Below are 22506 nucleotides of genomic sequence, written 5' to 3'. Positions count from 1 at the left end.
AAATACACACACACACACAAAAAATCCTCTCTTTTTGTGGCCTTCCTGGATTTTAAACAGGCCTTCGATTCAATATCCAGGATCACCCTCTGGGAGAAGTTAAAATGCACCACTATCGATAAATGCCTCCTCTTCCTCATGCAAAAATTGTATGCCAATTCCACCCTGAAAGTGAGATGCAATCCCCAAGGAAGTTTAACTGGCTCAGTAAGGGTACAAAAATGGGTATGGCAGGGTTGCATCCTGTCCCCCTCCCTCTTCAACTTCTATATTAATCCCCTGATTGATCTTTTACAGAACCCTGATTTCCATCCTCCAAACCTAGCACAACGCAAAGTGCCAATTCTCTTATATGCTGATGACGCCGCTATCATTTCACAAACCCCCATAGGACTGAAGAGAGCAATTAGGGCAACACTCGGGTATTGCAGGCAAAACAAGCTGGTCCTTAACTTCGATAAATCAAAAATTTTAGTTTTTGCTAAAAGACCAAGCCAATACTCCTGGCAAATAGAAGGTTATAGTTTGGAACAGGTGAGAACATTTAGATACCTTGGTGTGGTTTTCCACTCACTAGGGACAAGGAAGGGACACTTGGATCACACATTGCAAGTAGCCATTAGGTCCTCAAATGCAATCAAACATTTCTTTTATACAGGTGGAGGTCAGTTAGTACCTGCTGCCTTAAAACTTTTTGAGGCCAAAACATTGGCACAAATTCTTTACGGGGCACAAACAGGAATCCTTGCAAAGAGAGACTTGTTAGAAACCATTCAAACAAAATTCCTGCGAGCCATCTTAGCTGCACCCAATGGAACTCCAAATGCCCAGTTAAGAATTGAGACAGGCATGCCTCAAATTCAAGTAAGAGCATGGAAGATGATGGTCATTTATTGGCTTAAAATGCATTTCTTTCCAGAAGGACTGTCCTCACTAGTGTTGACTGACAATTTCTCTTCCCCCTGGAAACAAGCAATTGATCACAAGCTGGGCTCTTATGGGCTCTCACCATTATTCTTAATGTCCCTAGGCTTTGAGCAAGCAAAGCAAGTAGTAATCAATAGAATGAGGAACATGGAATTCCAAGAAGAACTAAATAGGTTGCCTTTCCACAGCAGGGACTGAATCAAACAGGGTGTGTGGGAATCGGCAAGATATCTAAATGACCTGATCTCTCCAAAACAAAGAATAGCTTTCTTCAGAGCCAGATTTAACATTCTTCCTTCAGCACTCCTCCAGGTCAGGTATAAGAGAACACCTATAGCCGATCACATTTGTATATGTGGTAAAGGAGAAGTGGAAGATAATTCACATGTACTATTACACTGCGAGCTATACAGAGCTTGTAGGTTGCATATATTCTCCCCTTATTAGAGAGATTGCCAGGGAGGGCAGACAATTTTTATCTAGGCTTCCTCCTCCAGGACACTAACCTGGTTACCACGTATGCAGTGGCAAAGTTCTGTGCTGCTGCAATGTCCATAAGAAAAAGATTGGCTACAGAAGTATAGTACCATCTTGTACCAATTATCTGGACATATCTTCAACAATCTTTGGACCATAATGTTATTATCCACTTTTAATGTAATTATATTTTAATGTTAGTATTTTTAATATAGTGTAAAGACAAATGTACATTGCTGGTCTTTGACCATAATAAAGATCTTACTTACTTACTTACTGCTGCTGGCCCTCCAAGGCAGCATTGTGGGCTGCACCATGTTCTTCCTCTCCCGCGCCTCCGCTGCTGAATGAGGCTGCTGCTGGTGCTCTTGCGGCTGCTGCTGCATTGGGGCCAGTGGGAGGAAGGCCTGTTGCCACCACCGAAGATGACGACACCTCCCTCTGGTGTCGCCCCAGCTGGGTTGAGGAGAAGAGGAGGAGGAGTCGGCCGCCCCCGACCAGGCTTCCCTCAGTGGTGGTGGTGAGAGAAGGCGGCCGGTGTCGCCTGAGGAGCAGGATGAGGAGGAGGAGGAGGAAGGAGCCACCCCTGGCGACGCGGCTATGAGGCAGCCCCCGCTGGCTGCAGGCTCATCCAGAGATGGTGCCTCTGCTGCAGCCACTTCACAGGGCACCCAGTGGCTGCCCCAGCCCCGCTGCGCCTCAGGCTGACACTGTGGCCACTGCCCTGTTGGAGCCATCTTGGCGAGGCCATAGCTGGCTTGCTGTGAGGGGGGTTGGAGAGCGCACACAGCCGGCCGGGCTGAGGAGACACTCCACCTCTGCCTCCTCTGGAGCTCTGCTGGCTGGGCAGGGGGAGGCTGTCTTAAGGGTGGGGGCCCAGGGATGGTGCAAGCACCACCCTGCTGCAAACAGCAAAGGCCCAGCAGGAGGGGAGGGGAGAGAGGGGAGGGGAGGCCAAAGGGCTTCAGCTCCCCTTGGCGGAAATGGCTGAAGCTCGTTGGAGGAGGGGCAGAAAGGGGAAAGGGTGCGGCCACAGCCCTGCCACACATATAAAGGGACTGTCGGGATGAAGCTGGAGAGAGGCCAAACTGTTCCAAATATACTATACTCACGAAATGAATGCTATGGTAAACGACACAGCTCAATTCCAATGCAATGTCACATGAAATAATTAAATCAAAATGAAAATAAATCCAAATCTATGAAAATTCAATATAACAATGCAATCGGAAACATTGAAATGGAATCGTGAAATATTTAGTATAGTGTGTATTGCTTTTACGTCCAACAGATGATGCTGGTTTTTAAAAAAAGCATGTTTTTACCTGTCACAGGTGTGACATCTATGTAATATAGGTATATAGAAACACATGCATATTCAAATGCAACATTGTGTCAAAATTTCAAAGCAATCAATGAAGAACATTTGGAGATTTAAGATTTTGAACAAATGAACATTTACATTTTTATTTATATAGAGATAGATGATAGATAGATAGATGAGAGAGAGAGAGAGAGAGAGAGAGAGAGAGAGAGGGAGGGAGGGAGAGAGAAGGCGTGTCAAACTCAATTTCGTTGATGCCGGCATCAGGGTTGTGTTTGACCTTGGGGGGTTGGGGTAGGTTTGGCCAGAGAGGGTATGGGCAGCTCAATGTCACTCATGTCAAGAGTGCCTGTGGTGGCCCAAGTGCTCCACCAGCAAAAACAGACTCCTGAGCTCTGTTTTTGGCCATGTATGGCCCTCCTAAGATCCGTTTTTGCTGGCAGAAGGACTACGGCTCAGTCCTTCACTGTTTCCAGGGCAAGCCTGCGGGTGAGATCTAAGCACCCCATGGGCCGAGCCATCTCGGGGGCCTTGAGCTTGACACCCCTGATATAAAGGGACTTCCAACAAATGCTCGAAATGCAATCAAATTCCAGGTGTATTTTATCATATAACTTAATAAATATTCTTAATTACTGTATTAGATAAATATAATAATGGTAATGCACAGAATATTTAAATAAAATATTAAGGAAATCTGAAGCCTTTCTTCTAGATAGTATAGACAAATTTATTGAAAAACAGTTTGGGATGTTGTTTCTCTACATGGTAACTCTAGAGTGCGAGGATTGTTTATGCTAAGGATTAGAAGGAAAAGGAATGCCGACGGATAGAGAGTAGACTTTAAAATTATTGAATTAGCAGAGATTGTGAAATTAATTACATTGATTAGGAACAATGGGTTAGACAAGTTTGTAAAAGATTGGAAGCTATTTGTGGACTTTCTGCATGTTAAATACAACACAATACAAATTTGTATTTGTATTTGTATTTGGTTTATTTGTATGCCGCCCTTCTCCAGGAGAGACTCAGGGCGGCGAACAACTCAGGGGGGAAAGGGAACATAAACACAATACACATAATTAAAATACACGAAAATCACACAGCCATACTAGTCGAGAGGGGAGGGGAACTCATCAACCTCAGGCCTGCCGGCACAGCCAGATTTTGACGGCTTTCCGGAAGGCCTGGAGAGAGGTGAGGGTCCGGATCTCCGCTGGGAGTTCATTCCAAAGGGCCGGAGCTGCTACAGAGAAGGCCCTCCCCCGGGTGGTAGCCAGATGGCATTGGCTGGTGGACGGAACCCGGAGGAGGCCGACCCTGTGAGATCTAACGGGTCTTTGGGAGGTAATTGGCAGCAGGCGGTCTCTCAAGTACCCAGGTCCAATACCATGAAGGGCTTATAAGTTATGACTAGCACTTTGAAGCGTATCCGGAGACCGATCGGTAGCCAGTGCAGCTCGTGGAGGATAGGTGTAACGTGGGTGCACCAAGGTGCATCCACAATCGCTCACGCGGCTGCATTCTGGATGAGTTGAAGTCTCCGAATACTCCTCAAAGGCTGCCCCATGTAGAGCGCATTGCAGTAGTCCAGTCTTGAGGTCACGAGGGCGTGAGTGACTGTTGCGAGTGCCTCCCGGTTCAGGTAGGGACGCAACTGGTGCACCAGGCGAACCTGGGCAAATGCCCCCCTGGTCACAGCCGACAGGTGATGTTCTAAAGTCAGCTGTGGGTCCAGGAGGACTCCCAAGTTGCGCGCCCTGTCTGAGGGGTGTAAATTTCACCCCCCAGCCTGAGTGGTGGAATACTGGCCAAATTCTTGGGAGGAAAACACAACATCCACTCGGTCTTGTCTGGATTGAGCACAAGCTTGTTAACCCCCAACCAGACCCTGACAGCCTCCAGGCACTGGCACATCATGTCAACGGCTTCACTGAGTTGGCACAGGGCGGACAGATACAGCTGAGTAACGTCCGCATATTGATGGTATTTAATTCCGTGCCATCGAATGATCTCACCCAGTGGCTTCATGTAGATATTAAACAGAAGGGGGGATAGGACCGAACCCTGAGGAACCCCATATTTCAGGGGCCTAGGGGTCGACCTCTCTCCCCCAACTAACACCGACTGCGACCTGTCCGAGAGGTAGGAGGAGAACCACTGAAAAATGGTGCCGCCCACTCCCACCTCTCGTAACCGTCGCAGAAGGATACCATGGTCGATGGTATCGAAGGCTGCTGAGAGGTCAAGGAGCACCAGGATGGAGGAATGAGCTCCATCCCTGGCTCTCCAGAGATCATTGGTCAGTGCGACCAAAGCGGTTTCTGTGCTGTAGCCAGGCCTGAATCCAGACTGAAAGGCGTCCAGATAATCGGCTTCATCCAAGGACCTTCAGAGTTGAGAGGCTACCACTTTCTCAACAACCTTCCCAATGAAAGGGAGGTTGGAGACTGGCTGGTAGTTGTTCAAACTAGCTGGGTCCAACGATGGCTTCTTCAGGAGGGGTCTCACCACCGCTATCTTTAATGCCAGTGGGAAGAAGCCCTCCCGAAGAGAAGCACTCACCATCGCCTGGATCCAGCTCCGCGTCACCTCCTTGCTGTTCGCGACCAGCCAGGAGGGGCACGGGTCCAGTACACACGTGGCAGCACTCACCACTCCCATGGCCTTGTCCACTTCATCAGGAGCAACAGGTTGAAAGTCAGTCCAGAGGTGGTGTTCAAGACCTTCCCCCGGTACCCCGGCTGGCTCTGCGCAATTGGAGTCCAGGTCCATCCAAAGCCGAGCAACTTGTCCGCGAGGAACTGGACATATTCCTCTGCTCTACCTTGTAAAGGGTTATCCGCAACCCTCATATTTAGGAGGGAGCGGGTCACCATAAACAAGGCGGCAGGGTGAGACTCAGCGGACGCTATCAGAGCGGCAATGTGATTGTTCTTAGCTGTCCGTATTGCCGATAGATATGCTCCGATGCAGGTTTTCAGAAGTGCTCGGTCTGACTTGGATTTACTGGCCCTCCAGCGGCGCTCTAGGCATCTCTTTTGGCACTTCATCTCCCGGAGGTCGTCGGTAAACCAAGGAGCCCTCCTGGATCCACTGCTGCGGATCGGCCGTAAAGGCGCAATTCTGTGGAGAGCCTCAGATGCTACCGAGTTCCAAGTAGCAATTAAGGTCTCAATAACATAGGTTAATAGAGGGATTTATTTTGAAGATGAGGGTTAATAACCATTGGGTTAATATAAGATATATAATATTGGTTAAATATAATAATGACAATGCATAAAATATTTTAAATACAATATTTAGGTAATCTGAAGCCTGCCCAATGGTAAAATTAATCTCTCTCTCTCGCATACACACATACACAGGTAAAACTAATCTTTAAATCCCAAGCTGTTTTTCAGTCGATTTGTCTATATTATGTATAAGAAAGCTTCAGTTTCCTTAAACATGTATTTTAAATATTTTCTGCATTGTCATTATATTTATCTAATATAATTTAGCATACTTTCAAGACATTTAAAATACACCTGGAATTTGATTACATTTCCAGCACTTGTTAGAAGTCCCTCTATACATTTTCACCAATCCAGAATCAAATACCAGCAAAACATCATTTTATAAAGGTGTTCTTTTAAATTGTAATTCAAAATAAATTTTAAACCATTGGTCCATATGTTCTCCCTTTGGTCTAACATTATGTTATAACATTTTTTGTCCATTTTATCATACGGTGTTTCATCTTCCAGATTTATGTTAAATAACATTTTATAAACTTTAGCAATCAGGTGGTCATCTCCAGAACGTAAATTCATATTCTATTCAGATTTGTCTCCTGCAAAAGTGAATACTGGTGTTTTTATTAAGTTTTAATCTTTTAGAAATTCTCTAATAATGAATGGAGTCGACCATCAATTTATAGGCAACAATTTTTGATAACTTAAAGAACAGGGGTTCTTTTAACATATTCTTTGCTGTTGCACATTTTTATTGGCAGAAAGAATTTTTTTCCATTAACAAAGATTTATAGACCTACTCAGAGTGAAAGATACAAAAAAATAACTTTAATTCTTGAACCAGTTATAAGTTTATTACTGCATGCTAGCTAAATAATAGAAGATAGTGGTGGGAGGGAGCTCCATAAATGTTTTGGTTTTTTGCTTCTAAAACCTAGTTGCAAAACTCTTTGACCAGAACTTGCTACATCAGTACACTATGAGGCATAATTGGCTCTATATTTTCTTATTTAGTGGTAGTTTCCTTTTATCACTTCTCTGTGGATAGAGAATCTTACCACAAGAGCCTTTTCAACTGCCACTCTGGAAGATCCACCGCTTGTAACTTTTTGCTTTCATGGGTCTTTACAAGCTCAGAGCCCTCCTAGCTTAAAATAGTAGTATCGTTCTGCTTATAAAGACTGATGGAACATTACCACCTCTTAAGGAGCAACATACTGTATATGCTTCTACACAAGAGTCTAAGGAGGAATGTTATGCTCCAAAGTGGAATGTTATTTTTAAATTCCTTTGGACAATGAAAGGCAGGAAATGCTTATCACATTCATAGATAACAAAAATCCTGAACAGGATAGCTAAGATTAAAGGAAACAGAAAATGACATACATATTTCATTATGTGTAATAAAATTTAACAACATTTCAAAATAACAAAATAACAAAAACATTGAACCAACACAGATAAGAGGATTAGGTATTATAAAAAGAGGAGTATAACTACTTATGTGGTGGTAGTTTTTCTAAATACATTTAAGAAGACATTTAGCCATTTAAGTAACTAATAATTTCATGTGTGTTCCTGTTTTTATGGCCCCTTCCAAATACATGAGAAGGTGGATGAAGAATTATATGGAAGTTAATGCTATTTATTCTTATTGATATTGATTTGATTAAATTAAAGATATAACTTGGGTTAATTTGGCTGAAGTTTTTTTCTTCCGTTCATAAATAATCTATCTAGACATTACAATCCTGCATCTTTACACGTGAAAAAGCCAAATGCTTCACAAATATTTATTTTACTAGCATTTGCATTTATTTAGATATTTAATTTGCTGATGCTTCCTGATTTTGTTTATTTATTTATTGAACTTGACGTTTCAAAGTCAGAAATATGAAATTTCTTCAGGAACCAGGGGCCACAAGTGTCAACTACATTGAAAAGAAAATGATCAATCTGGTGTCACACTAACAGAGGTCTTGGCCTTTCATACTTTTGTCATATCAGTCCAAATATGTAAATCACAAAAATTGGGTCATGATGTTGCCATACTTTGGTCAACTGCTCCATGGATGCCTATGCCACTGATTGAATACAATTTGAAGTTTTTCTAGAAAAGATACCTTCTCAAATTATGTATCCTTCCACTAATTTTGTTCAAGGCAACTACAAATAAATGTTATTAATATTTTACACAACACACACACACACACTGCAAAGGACAGTTGAAAAAATGAAATCCTGGGCTTTAATAGTATAAAAGAACACCAGGGGGAGCTCTTTGCCTGCTATTGAGTTGCTGAGCACCAAATCCTGTGCATTCATGTCTGCAAAGAAGTTGAAAACCAATGAAACTTTATTTCTATCTAGCTTACAATTGCTGATTTGACTGTGTTTTTCTAAATAAAAAGTCCCATTCCAGACAATAGCAACCAGATTGCTCTCATTCTATTATTGTCCCACTTGTTTTTTAAAAAAAGTCCCAATAAACTGGAAGGAAGAAGGAAACTGCAAGGGGGGGGGGGGAAGAACAATTTTCAAGTGGGGAATTATAACAGTGAATCATTTATCAGAAGATTCTGGGCCAATTCTGCCTGTTATCATCTCCTGTGATGTATGTTGTGGCTGCTGACTGTACTCCTAACAGACTCTGTCAGATTGATGCCAATTCTCTCTCCCCTTCAATTCACATTAGGGTTCCTTTGAAAATTTACTCCACAACAGCATTTTTTTATTTAATAAGTTTATTTATTCTTATTCTTGTAAAGCTAATCCTCAAGTCCAGTATATTTTCCATTTTTTTATTATTTTTGCCCTCTAAACTTTAACACACACACACACACACCCCTACCTACCTACCTTATTTCAATTATAATTGTAAAAATACTTGTAGTTTCCAAAAATGGTGGAGAAGTGTGAACACCCACACAATGATATTGGTCACCAACTTCAATAAACAATGATCAACAACCCATCTGGAAATTTATACATGATTTCCTGATACTCTTCCATATCTATATTTGGTTGAAGTCCAGTCTTTTAGCCCCATTTGTAGTCTGCTTTCAGTTGAGCTCAACTTCATAAATCACAAAGTAATAAGAGAGACAGTATATGAACCAGCTAAAGGAGGATTTTTAGTCAGATTAGTTTGGTGGAGAGTTCATGTACGCTTAAATCTTTCCTCATGAAACAAAGGGATTTAAACGTGCAGCTTTCTTATCAGCTGCTTTGGAGCAGTAGCCACACCAGAGTTGGGGGAACAACAGTACTGACCCCATGCCTTCCCTTCCCTACTAAAGGAGCAATCAAGGCTGCTCTTTACCTGCTATCTTCCCACAGAGCATGGTGGAAATTCCTGCCATTTATTAAAGCTAGTTCTGTCCTTAGGGGTCAAATGACAATCAAAAGAGCAGGTGCATTTTAAAACATTTATTTATTCTACTCTCCCACTGAGTGGCACTGTGGGAAAGAGGGAGTGCTCAAATGCCACCAGCAGCTGTTCTTTGGCATCACACCTGCTGTTGGGCCACCCACTTGAAGGCACAGTGGCCAAGCATCATCCATCCTCTCTCTTCACTTGTGTCGATCCTGGCCTCCCAACACTCATTTCACCTCCTGAACAGAAGAATGTGGGAGAATAGGCTGTGAAGAGTATGAGCCACCAAAGAAGCTTTTGAAGATTGCCTGATGTCTTCTTCTTTACCGGCCTTACCTGGAAAAACCAAACTGCAGCACCTCATAAGAAAGAAGATAGTCTTTATTACTAATGGTTCCTTGCCCAGATTTAGAGGGAACTATAGCCATTGCCTTCTGATTTTTCTTTTTTTAAACTGGACCTGCTGGGAACCGTGAATAACCGGAGACCTCTCCACCAAAGGCAGGACGCACCACTTTCTCTCCCTTCCTAAAGCACTGGTCCTCGTCCTCAGCAAAAAAAAAAAAAAAAAAAAAAGACGAACAGAAGGTATGCACGGAATGGATGGTGGGAACTGAAATCCTACACCTCTGGAACCAACAGTTTAGGCAAAACATGTTATTGCTGCGCAATAAAGCAATTTCGGCCGAACTTTTTATTCTCGCGCGGGTCCTGCGAGGTCTTTTAAAGCAACCCACCCCCTTCCAACGGAGAGGAATAGTTAAAGTTAAATTCGCGTCGCCCCTTCCCAGACATGCTTGCTTAATAATCCCTTTCGGACTTATTGTTGATTACGGTCATTCAAAGTGGATTTAGCCCACCCCCCATCCTTTCCTTTCTCTCACCCTCTGCACAAAGCTGACATCTAAGCAGAGACGCGGACAGACTCCCTAGCTTCCCGGCCCCGCTTCTGCCAAAAAAAGAAGAAAAAAAGGAAAAAAAAGCCTAGCAGACCAGATTTCTCTGTCCCCGCATCGTGCCCCCACCACCCCCGACTGCCAATTTCTTTGATTGACACCCTTGTAGAGCCATTGGGGCTCAGGTAAAAAAAAGGGGGAGAGCTTTTCGAAGGCAGGCGATGAAGAGGCGGAGACTCGATTTACTCCGACTCAATGAAAAGAAAGGTGGGCGGGGTGGGAGATGACAGACCAATTGGAGGCGGAGATGAAGATAGCGCGGACCCGCAGGGGGAGGGGGGCAGTCGCCTCTGAAAGTAAAGAGGGAAGAGCTGAATGAGTACCATACAAAGTTTCTGCCTGGCTCGCTGCTGTGCGGTTTGTGCGGGCAGGAGGCTCCCCCCGCCCTCCTTTCTTTTCTTCCCGCGGAATCAAGTAGCTCCTCCGAGGGTCCGAGGGGGCTCGCGACGCCGGAACGAGAGGGTGCGTTTAATGTCTTCCAAGGCAAACCTTCGGAATTACAAAAGTGGGCAACTGATTTTAACAGAGTAAAGGACCGGTTGCTTCCCTTCCCCGCTTCATGTTCCCTTCCCCGCTTCATTTTCTGTCTGGCTCTCTCACATCCCTGCCCTTCACTTTCTTTCCTTCCTTCCTTCTTTCTTTTTTCACACTCTCCCCCCACCCCCGCCCAGAAAACGCTGAGCTCAGCGAATTTGCAAAAGTGGCTCGCTGTCAGAGCCCAGCCTGGACCCGAGCGGGTGCGCCGAAGGAGGGACGGAGGAGGAGCGGCTCGCTTTAGCCGAGGGCGAGAACTTTTGTTTAACAATGCCCGGCAGCAGCCTGGACTGCCCCAAAGTCTCCGGCGGCGGCGGCCACTCAAGCTTCGGCAGGACGGGGCAAGAGAAAAGAAAGCGAAGGAGCAAGCGGCAGCGGCAGCGGCAGCCCGTAAGTGAAGGAGGAACTGTTTCTTTTCCCCCTTGGAAGGCGCTTTCACTTGCCCGCCAGCAAAGCCGGGAGGCTGGAGGGAACTCGGCTCAAATACTCTCCCACTCACCGGGCGTTTTGTGGAAGGGAACCGTCTCCCCGTCCTTTTGCACCGACCTCGGGGGCCTGCGGAGGGTTGTCGGGCATGCAAACGTTCCCCGCCCGCACAAGTAGCTTGAGGAGGGGAACTGGGATCCGCCTGCCTCTCATTAGGAGGCAGCGGCGGCGGCGGCTCCTGGACCCTCCGCCGACTCTTCGCCTTGTGCTGACCTTCGTATGCAGCGGAGAGAGAGAGGGCGAGAGATGCCCGCGGTGGCGGAGGCGTTGACAGCCCTTCTCTTCCACCTAAGCGCTCCTGGTAATGTGGATTGACGTTGCTTGCCCGACACCCGCTGGACTTTCCGCCTTGCTGGGTTGGCTTGCCGACCTGGATTGTGGCTGTTAGACGGATTTTGCTTCACTTTCCCACGTTGCCCCTCACCTGCACCATGGGCTGCTGGGGGGCGGGCAGCGCCTCTTTTACTTTGCTCCCCTGCCTTGTGATCTTCCTGCTGCTGCCGCTTCGTGCCTCCACTGAGCCCAGGCAGCTTTTCAAGGTGTTGGAAGAGCAGCACCAGGCACCGTGGATAGGTTCCATTGTCACCCGTCGGGGCTTCACCTATCGCTTAAGTGAGCACCATGCTCTTTTCTCTATCAATGCTACATCGGGAGATCTCCACACACTTGCCACTATTGACCGTGAGAGCCTGACCAATGATGTAATGGACCTTGTGGTGCTTTCTAGCCAGCCGACATACCCGAGTGAAGTGCGCATCGTGGTGCTTGACCTCAACGACAATGCACCTGTCTTCCCAGATCCTTCTATTGTGGTGACTTTCAAGGAGGACACAGGTAGCGGCCGACAGCTTATCTTGGACACAGCTACTGATGCAGACAGTGGGAACAATGGGGTAGACCACAGCTCTTACCGCATTGTGGATGGCAATGAAGAGGGCAGATTCCGACTTAACATCACTCTTAATCCTAGTGGAGAGGGGGCCTTCCTGCACTTGGTCTCTCGTGGTGGGCTGGATAGGGAAGCTACTTCTGCCTATCAGCTTCTGGTGCAGGTAGATGACAAAGGGGAACCTCAGAGACATGGATTCCTACAAGTCAATGTCACTGTTCAGGATATCAATGACAACCCACCTGTTTTTAGCCAGACTCTCTACCAAGCTCGAGTGCCTGAGGATGCACCAGTTGGGGCCAGTATTCTTCAGGTGACGGCAGCAGATGCTGATGAGGGCACCAATGCTGACATCCAGTATCGTCTGGAAAGGGCAGAGAGTACTGGAGGAGATGGAAGTGGGATACTTCCTTTTGAGGTGGACCCTGAAAGTGGGGTCATCCGTATCCGGGAGGTTCTGGACTATGAATCTCAACGGCAGTACTCACTAACAGTTCAGGCTATTGACCATGGAGTACCAGCTTTAAATGGCCGTGCTGAAGCGCTAATCCACCTGCTTGATGTGAATGATAATGAGCCAAGGGTCAAATTTCGCTATTTCCCAGCTACTTCTCGTTTTGCCTCTGTAGATGAGAATGCAGCCCCTGGCCCAGTTGTGGCATTGCTGACTGTGAGTGATGCTGATTCACCAGCAGCTAATGGGAATATTTCTGTATCCATCTTGGGGTGGGAATGACAGCGCCATTTCGAGGTCCAGAGCAGCAAAGTACCCAATCTCAGTCTTATCAAAGTGGCAGCTGCTCTTGACCGAGAACGCATTCCCACCTATAATCTCACCGTGGCTGTGATGGACAACTTGGAAGTTCTCCTCCATCACTGATTCATCCCTTCTTCTCTGAGTCCAGATGGAGCTTCTCCTGCCCCAGTGAGCCGCTCTTCTGTGGCCAGCCTTGTCATCTTTGTCAACGATATCAATGATCACCCACCTGTTTTTGGGCAGTCAGTATATCAAGTCAATATTAGTGAGGAAGTACCACCAGGCAGCTATGTACAGGCTTAAGTGCTACAGATCATGATTCTGGTCTTAATGCCAACCTGAAGTACAGCATAGTTTCTGGAAATGAGTTGGGTTGGTTTTATATTAGTGAACACAGTGGCCTAGTTACTACTAAGAGTGTTGATACTGTCATGACTACATCTCTGCTAGGTATCTCTGGTCAAGGCATGGCAGCATCTGGGGGCTGGACCGGGAATAGTTTCACAGGTGGTGCTGAACATTAGTGCCCGTGATCAGGGTGTGCAACCTAAAATTTCCTTTGCAAAACTCGTAGTGAATATCCTGGATGTTAATGATGAAAGGCCTCCAATTTAGTAAGCCAGATGGATATCATGTTTCAATAGCAGAGAATACACCTCCGGGAACTGAGTTGCTAGTCCTCACTGCTGTAGATGGTGACTTGGGTGACAATGGGACTGTGAGATTTGTCTTGCAAGAGAGCGAAATTGGGGGAATTCAAGGTGGTTTTCCAATAGTTAGCTGGGGAGCCTTTTGCTTGATCCTGTTTCAGGTAGACTTAGCACAATCTCACAGTTAGACAGGGAAGAACAAGAACACTACTCACTGCACATCCTGGCCACTGATCTGGGCATCCTGCTCTCTCTTCAGTGGCTCTGGTCAATGTGAGCTTGCTTGATGTGAATGATAACAGCCCTTATTCTACCCTATCCATATTTTGCTCACGTCCAAGAAATGAACCTGCAGGCAGCTATGTTGTCACTGTGTCTGCTAGTGATCCAGATCTTGGACTCAATGGCAGACTTAGGTATAGTATTTCAGCAGGAGATACTTCCAGGTTTCAAATTCATAGTCAGACAGGGGTCATCACCACGAAAACCACCCTAGACAGAGAGGAAAAAACGCTTACCAATTACAAGTAGTAGCCAGTGATAGTGGCAATTTGCAGTCACAGAATGAGGCCATAGTTACAGTCACTGTTTTGGACACTCAGGATAACCCCCAATATTCACCCAGGAAATCTATAGCTTTGTGGTGTTTTGAAAATGTTGCTCTGGGTTACCATGTTGGCAGTGTTTCTGCCCATACTATGGATCTCAACATCAACATCACATATCTGATCACTACAGGTGACCAAAAGGGTATGTTTGAAATTAACAAAATGACTGGCTTGATCACAACTGCTAGTATTATTGACAGGGAAGAGCAAGCATTTTACCACCTGAAAGTCGTGGCCAGTGGTGGAACAATAACTGGAGATGCTCTGGTTAATATAACAGTTAGAGATTTAAATGACAATTCACCCCACTTTCTTCATGCAGTAGAAAGTGTGAATGTGGTTGAAAATTGGAATACGGGGCATACCATTTTCCAAGCCAAAGCTGTTGACCCCGATGAAGGTGCAAATGGCATGGTTGCTTACAGCCTGAAGCAAAATCCTAAAAATCTGTTTAGTATTGATGAACAAAGTGGTGCTATCAGTTTGACAGGGCTTCTTGATGTAAATGATGGGTCTTATCAAGTGGACATTATGGCCTCTGATTTGGGAGTTCCAGAACGTTCCTCTAGTTTCATTTTAACTGTCTTTGTTCATGATGTAAATGACAATCCACCAGTATTTGACCAGCTTTCTTATGAAGTCATTATTTCTGAACTGGAGTCTGTGAATTCCAGATTTTTTAGTGTGCATGCTTCTGACAAGGATTCAGTACAAATGGTGAAATAGCTTACAACATAATTGAAGGAAATACAGGAGATGCCTTTGGCATATTTCCAGATGGCCAGCTGTACATAAAAAGTGAACTAGACCGTGAAGTTCAGGACAGATACACACTTCTGGTTGAGGCTTCTGACAGAGCAGTAGAACCACTCAGTGCCACGGTAAATGTTACTGTTATTCTGCAAGATGTAAATGACAATAGACCACTGTTTAACAGCACCAATTATGTTTTTATTATGAGAGGAACAGAAAGGTGAATCCTTTGTAGGTAAAATAAGTGCTGTGGACAAAGATTGTGGATCTAATGGAGAAGTCAGATATTTGTTTGAACACATGCAGCCTGATTTTGAATTGAATGCTCTAAGTGGGGAAATAACAAGTACTCATCAGTTGGACAGAGAATCCCTGATGAGACAAAGGGGAGCTGCTGTATTTACACTTACTGTTATTGCAGTAGATCAAGGGTTGCCAAAGCCTTTAAGAGATCAGGCAATAGTGCAGGTGTACTTGAAGGACATAAATGATAATGCACCAAAGTTTTTGAAAGAACTGTACCAAGCAACAATATCAGAATTAGCCCCAAACCTAACACAAGTTTTAAGAGTTTCTGCTTCAGATGTCGATGAAGGTAATAATGGACTAATCCACTATTCTATAATTGAAGGAAATGAAGAAAACCAGTTTGCGATAGATACTGGCACTGGCCAGGTGACTTTAATTGGGAAATTGGACCATGAAGCTACTGCATTTTACTCACTTACTATCCAAGCAGTGGATTCTGGGACAGTTCCCCTTAGCTCCCTTTCCATGCTGAACATCAATGTGTTGGATGAAAATGACAACAGTCCTTCATTCCCTAAAACTGTTTTATTTGTTGATATCTTGGAAAACATGAGAATTGGTGAACTTGTAACTTCAGCCACTGCTACAGACTCAGATTCAGGTGACAATGCTGACCTTAATTATAGTATTATAGGAACGAATAATCATGGAACATTTAGCATCAGTCCTAATACAGCCAGTATTTCCTTTCAAAAAAGTTGGATTTTGAAACACAGTCATTGTATAAACTAAACATAACAGCAAAAGACAAAGGGAGGCCTCCTCGGTCTTCTACTATGTCAGTTGTAATATATGTCAGGGATTATAATGACAACCCACCCGTGTTTCCAGCTGGAGACATATTTAAGTCTATTGTTGAAAACATTCCTATTGGGACCTTGGTCATTTCTGTAGTGGCACATGATCCTGATGCAGATATTAATGGGCAGTTGGCATATACAATCATCCAGCAGATGCCAAGGGGAAACCATTTCCGTATAGATGAAGTCAAAGGGACAATATATACAAGTGCTGAAATAGACCGTGAATTTGCTAATCTTTTTGAATTAACAGTCAAAGCCATGGATCAGGCTGTGCCTATCGAATCTAGAAGATTTGCTTTGAAGAATGTGACAGTTCTTATAACTGACCAAAATGACAATGTTCCAACTTTTGTATCCCCAAATGCTCTGGCTGTAGAACCTTCTGTTGTAATAGGTACAGTCCTAACTACAATTGTGGCTGCCGATCCTGATGAAGGAGCAAATGGGGAGGTTGAATATGAAATAATTAATGGGTCACAGACATATTTATTCTGGATCGCTACAGCGGAGAACTGAGAGTGTCATCAGCTTTAGTGCCATCCCAGCTTATGTACAGCTTCATCATTTCAGCCACAGACCTTGGCCCTGAGAGAAGAAAATCAACCACTGAGATGACTGTAATTCTACAAGGACTTGATGGTCCTATTTTCACTCAACCAAAATATATTACCATTTTAAAAGAAGGCGAACCTATTGGGACAAATGTGCTATCCATTGAAGCAGCTAGTCCTGGAGGGCCAGAAACTGTAGTGGAATATTTCATTGTATCAGTTCGTTATGAGGACAAAAAGTTGGCCGCCTCTTTACTATTGGCCGCCACACTGGGGTGATTCAGACTGCTGCTGTTTTGGACAGAGAGCAGGGAGCACGCCTGTATCTGGTGGATGTTTATGCCATTGAAAAATCTGCAGCTTCGCCTCGGACCCAGAAAGCTGAGGTAAAGATTTTTGCTTATTTCATTATTTTTCTTTCCTGTCCTTGTCCTCTCTCTTTCCGTATGGCTTTTAATCTCCAAAATACGACATTGATGTTTGTTTTTCTTATCATCTTAAACTGTCATTGCGTGCAGTGTTTATTAATACTAATTTTCTCTGAATTCATTGTGACTTCTGAATAAACACTTTCAATCTTGGAAGTGTTATTTTCTTTAGAATTAACAAGGTATTGTCACACTTTAGAAGTAATTTGTGGAATGCAATATGAGCAAAGATTTTTCTGCATAATTAGTACTTGCCCTAAATATTTTGCCAGATTTGAAATAAAGGATAGGATTTGAATATTTTGTGTTTGACCAACTCATTTAAGCAATAAATATGAAGTGTAAGGCTTTTTTCCCTATTTTAGTTCTATTGTCCTGCAATTTGCATTACCTGTTTTATACCTGATATTTCAAAGTGTAAGCAAAGTGCAATTAGAGGAAAGAATTTTTGCTTTTGATATCAGCTCAAATACACACACACACACACACACACACACACAGATATGTGTGTATATGTGTATGTATATGTATATGTATATACATATGTATATATATATATGTCTGTGTGTGTGTGTGTGTGTGTATAATATATATATAATATAATATATATATATATATATATAGAGCTTGGTGTAACACACTGTGACATTTCTTCTTAATCATTTTACCAATAATACAGTGTTTGGATGAGACCCAGGGAAACTTAGCTGGTGCTTCCAAATGAGTTTCCCTTCACCATTCTTTCCAGTTTCTATTTGTCTAGCCTTGCCAATATTCAGCTTTATAAAAACATACAGAGAGGACGAGAGTTACAGAAGCCAAATGGTGAATAGCAGAATGATTTTTTTTTTTACTACCGTGGTTCAGGCTACATGGATTCCAAAACATTACAGGACATTATTGCTATTATTATTGTTGTTTCAAAATGTTGTATTAAGTTCCTAATAGGCAATTTGTATCATGCATATATTTGTTTACATGACTTTCCTAAGCTAGAACCTGCTTTGTCTGTTGTGGAAAATAAAATGCCAGCTAAGGTGGGGGCTTTCTTTTTTCCGCTTGACATTGTTTGAGGCCCTCATTTCTGCATAGTAATTCTGGCTTGTGTTTTTGCTCACAAAAACTTGGAACACTCAGTTAGCAGGGGATGCCGGAAGTGAGAGTGACTCATTGGCTTCTGTTATGGTGTAAAGAAACTTGAGCTCTGAACTCAAACAGAATTGAGTTCTGTATAAAAATTGCAGCCAAGAAATAATACCTTAAGCATATAGTCTCACTTAATTAGTGATCACGTGAAATTCCCTCCTCATAAACATACTTTATTTTGGATTGTAAAAATGCTGTATTTTAAATTGAAGTAAGTAAATTGAAATAGCATACTTGCTATTATCCGCAGTAATTTCATACCAGTTATGACATTATTCTTGATTACTATTTGAAGCTGCAGAATTCTGATATATGTTGCTTGATTAACCCATATACAGAATTATTACACTGTGGTAGGCCTGAACTACATTTTTCCTTTGCCTAGTATGTCTTGGTTCCCCCCCCCCCCCAGATGTGTCATTGAAGTCATCAGAAATCAAGTCTGATTCTAAGGAGATTTTATATAGTTCATGTTGAATTAAAGCAATTCAATTTGTCCTTAAAGACTTATTTATTTTATATTTTTATTAAAAATCAATGCATTTTTAACACGAATAGTAATATAACTATTGTTACTGGAAGGAGTCTTACCATGTTTTATATATTCAATGAATACTACTGTATATATTATAAAAAAAGGATGTCCCCACTGGTTTCTTTATCCCCGAGTTTAGTCCAAGGCAGCTAAAGCAAAATAAACTTTAAATTTCAGCATGGGTTGTAATTTTACATCCATTCATATTAGCTTGTCCCATTGAACTTAATGGTGTTTAACATTTCATAGAACTATATGGAATTATTAATTTGTTTCCTATTTGAATGTTAATGAAAATTATATGATTGTATAGCAAATAGTTCATTAAGTGAGCTTCAGAAATATTTGAGAAATTCCTGTGAAAACAGTACATTATTGCAAGGAAAAAAGATTTGAGCAAAATAATTACATTATTTGTACAGTATTTTATATTGTAACAGTAAAAACACAGTTTTATAGGAAAAATGAATTATTGTATATGCCCAAATCTAGTATTTGTTATTAGTGCTAGACTGTGCTTACTTTATATTGGCAGTGATGCTTTCGTAGAACAAAGTTCTATTGACTTGCATGCTTGCATACTTGCATTAACTTGCATAGCATAGAATTCCAAACCCTATTAATATATTAAATGGATAAAGGTGCCACTTTAGAACTGACATATAACAGAGGGAGCTCATATAGGTTTTATTTCATTTTTTTATTTTCTGACTTTTTCTAATATGCAATAGCAGTTGCACCTAGACTTATATATCACTTCATAGCCCCCTCTAAGCAGTTTTATAGAGTCAGCGTATTGTCTCCAACAATCTGGGTCCTCATTTTACCGACCTTGGGAGGATGGAAGACTTAGGCCAGAGGTGGTTTTCATCAGCTTCTGACTAATTCAGGAGAACCGGTAGTGGAAATTTTGAGTAGTTCGGAGAACCGGTAAATACCACTTCTGACTGGCCCCACCCCATCTATTCTCTGCATCCCAAGTTCCAGCTGATTGGGAGGGAATGGGGATTTTTCAGTATCCTTCCCCTGGTGTGGGTCAGAATGGATATTTTACAGTATCCTTTTCCTGCCACAGCCAACAAGCCACGGCCACCAAGCCACACCATGCCTGCCACATCATACCCAGCAAGCCATGCCCACAGAACTGTAGTAAAATTTTTTAATACACCACTGGCTTAGGCCTCACAGAATCAAATTCCTGGAATGAGGCAGTGAGTTAGCCTGTGATATTGCATTCTAACCACTGCACCACCACGGCTTTAATATGCCTAAATGTGCTGATTCTATAAATTTTGCACAAATTATTACAAAGGAATGTCATTTCCCATGCCATATCTAACAACTATCATCTCCCCTATCTTCTGTCTACCTTTGCAAATTATACACTTAATAATTGTTTCATTGGTAGCTATTCAATTAATATTTTGTAGCAACAAAAAGTCTTTATAACACTTGATCTTCTGTCAGTAATAAAACTAGCAGTTCTTAACCCCAAAAAGTCTTGTTTGACTTTTCATGTTTTGAAATTAGGTACAATTTAGAAAGATATTTAACTTTCAAAAACTGGTTCCAATATTATGATAAAAGAGAAACTGTCTGATACTAATTTAGGTAAATGGCATTATCAGTAGCTTTTTTTGAACATCTTCACAGTAAGGTGTACAGTATGAAAAAAGAAAAGAAAAGACCCACCCATTGTTGCTGCTGGAGCCACTGGTTCCTGGATTACACATGGTACTAACACTGCTGATGCACCTATACTTAATGAGAAAAGAATGTTTCACAACAGATTATAAATTAGGAAAGAGATATGAAGACCTATATCAGTTGTTGATTGGGAAATATTTGATCAAGAATTTTTTAAGATGTCCCAGGAAAAAGCATGCAATTTTAGAATCTCTGTTAGGGTTAGGATTTCATGCATGGTTGGTTCCCAAGAACAGTGTGCTTTAGGATAAAGGGTCAAATATCATTATTTCAGTTGGGCAAGGATTTAGGATTTTTGCCTTAAAATTCGGTTTTAAAAGCAGGGGAACCATATAGTAACAGGAGTGACTTGAAAGATTCTACAATAGAAAACTTTATGTTTCCTGATCAAATAGGCACAGTAACATGTATGCAGGAATTTTTTCTTGTGCATTTTCCATCCCAAATCCATTAGAATACTTCTTCTACAATTTATTTAGGCAGGCATTTATTAACTGGAATTGATTGCTGTACTATCTTTATTTTAACAAGATACATTTTTGATGATGTTTTAAATAAACACTTGACCATAATATTAAGTTGTAGAAACATTTTGGTTAAACTCATCTGAAGAAACTTATCTCATTTAGGAATTTCAAGCTATCTTTAGCTGCTTACACAGTAGAAGTGTTAGGTTTGTTTAGCAAGGTGTATTGGAGCATCCTTCTTTTTTCACACAATTGAAGGTGTTGTTAATTTCCCACATATTTTATTGTAATTATTAGGCAAAGATAAATATAGAACAATTACTTAAGTGATATGTGCTTTCATGATTTTGAAATGTAAGTATCAGCATAAGACATTTCTCTCTCTCCCTTTCCCTCTTTCTCTCTCTCCTTCCCTCCCCTCTTTCTCCCCCTCTCCATCTCCTCCCCTCCCTGCCTCTCCCCCCCCTCTGCCCAGATATTTTCTATTGGAATAGAAAATGAATGCTACATTTAGAAGTCATGGAATCTATTCATGAACACTGAATAAATTTAATTGTGTAAAACTGAATATACTATGTAGAGTTACCATATCTGGACTGCAACAGTCTGGATGATCACTATATTTATTGTGTCAATTTTTGTACCCGTCTTTGTGGTAACTTTAATCTTGAGATATGACCCTGTAAAGGCATGTGTAATTTAGTTACATAAAACTTACTGTCTAACTTTACAGTGTGTACGATTAAATATTTATTATGATGGTCTAGGAGATTCATTAAAATGATTGAATTTTTAAAAGTCCTCTGCAATGATTAACACAGATGTTTTTCTTGGAGTGTTTCATATAACAATTTTAGATACCCCGTTGATCTGTCTGTTTCTCCATTTTATTTCCTCCCCTGGTGTTTCTGTAATCCATCATGAAGCCTCATGCTGTGTGAATGAGAAAGAAATATTTCCACCACAGGTGGACCAGATTGCCTTCACTTCTCAATTGTTTATTGGCTTCCTCCCTTTGGTTTATATCTGGATTGGTTTCTACTGGGTCCTAGGCATAGGAAAGTCTTTCCTTCCAAGGTCAACAAAAAGCATTTCATTCCTAGTAGCATCACTTAGTGCCAATACTTTAGAACTTTTAAAATTAACTCAATAAGGGGAAGGAAAGTAATATACCAAAGACTAGCATATTTGAGGAATATTATTAGCAGTTCAATAAGATAAAAGCAGGATTCCTTTACTTAGTTCAATGGATTTAATCCTACACAATATTCACCTGTAATTGCAACATATGTGTTCATTTTTTCATGAAATTGTCAGAGTCTCAACACTGAATTACAGTTGACTTTAGCAGGATTTTTCTCAGATTATGGAGCCTTAGGTTTAGTATCTTTCCCAATTCATAAGTCAAAGTGAAAACTTCATATTTCTGATTAGTGAGAAGCAAACAAATTAACTCATTTACATACTTTCTGGGTGATTTAGTTTTCCTTTCAGTTTTTCCTTTTATACTGCTGAGATGCCCAGAATCCAATCATAGCAATATCATAGGGAAGATATTACTAGACATTGTTATTTTGGACTATCATA

General features: G+C 42.2%; 1 protein-coding gene across 1 annotated transcript in view; it reads left to right on the top strand.

Moving 5' to 3' along the window:
* Positions 1-11687: 11687 nt before the first annotated feature.
* The window catches only part of FAT4 (FAT atypical cadherin 4), a 136002-nt gene continuing 125183 nt past the window's right edge, over positions 11688-22506 (top strand). The window contains 12 exon segments of the mRNA XM_032224616.1: positions 11688-13254; positions 13257-13381; positions 13437-13568; positions 13570-13708; positions 13747-13851; positions 13854-14123; positions 14126-14926; positions 14929-15178; positions 15180-15961; positions 15964-16557; positions 16560-16871; positions 16874-17022. Coding sequence (XP_032080507.1) covers positions 11748-13254; positions 13257-13381; positions 13437-13568; positions 13570-13708; positions 13747-13851; positions 13854-14123; positions 14126-14926; positions 14929-15178; positions 15180-15961; positions 15964-16557; positions 16560-16871; positions 16874-17022 — 5166 coding nt within the window. The 5' untranslated portion in view covers positions 11688-11747.

Source organism: Thamnophis elegans, chromosome 9 (genome assembly GCF_009769535.1).
Source record: "Thamnophis elegans isolate rThaEle1 chromosome 9, rThaEle1.pri, whole genome shotgun sequence".
Lineage (NCBI taxonomy): Eukaryota > Metazoa > Chordata > Lepidosauria > Squamata > Colubridae > Thamnophis > Thamnophis elegans.
Note: the sequence above shows the minus strand (reverse complement) of the source record. Positions and strands in the feature narration are given on the sequence as shown.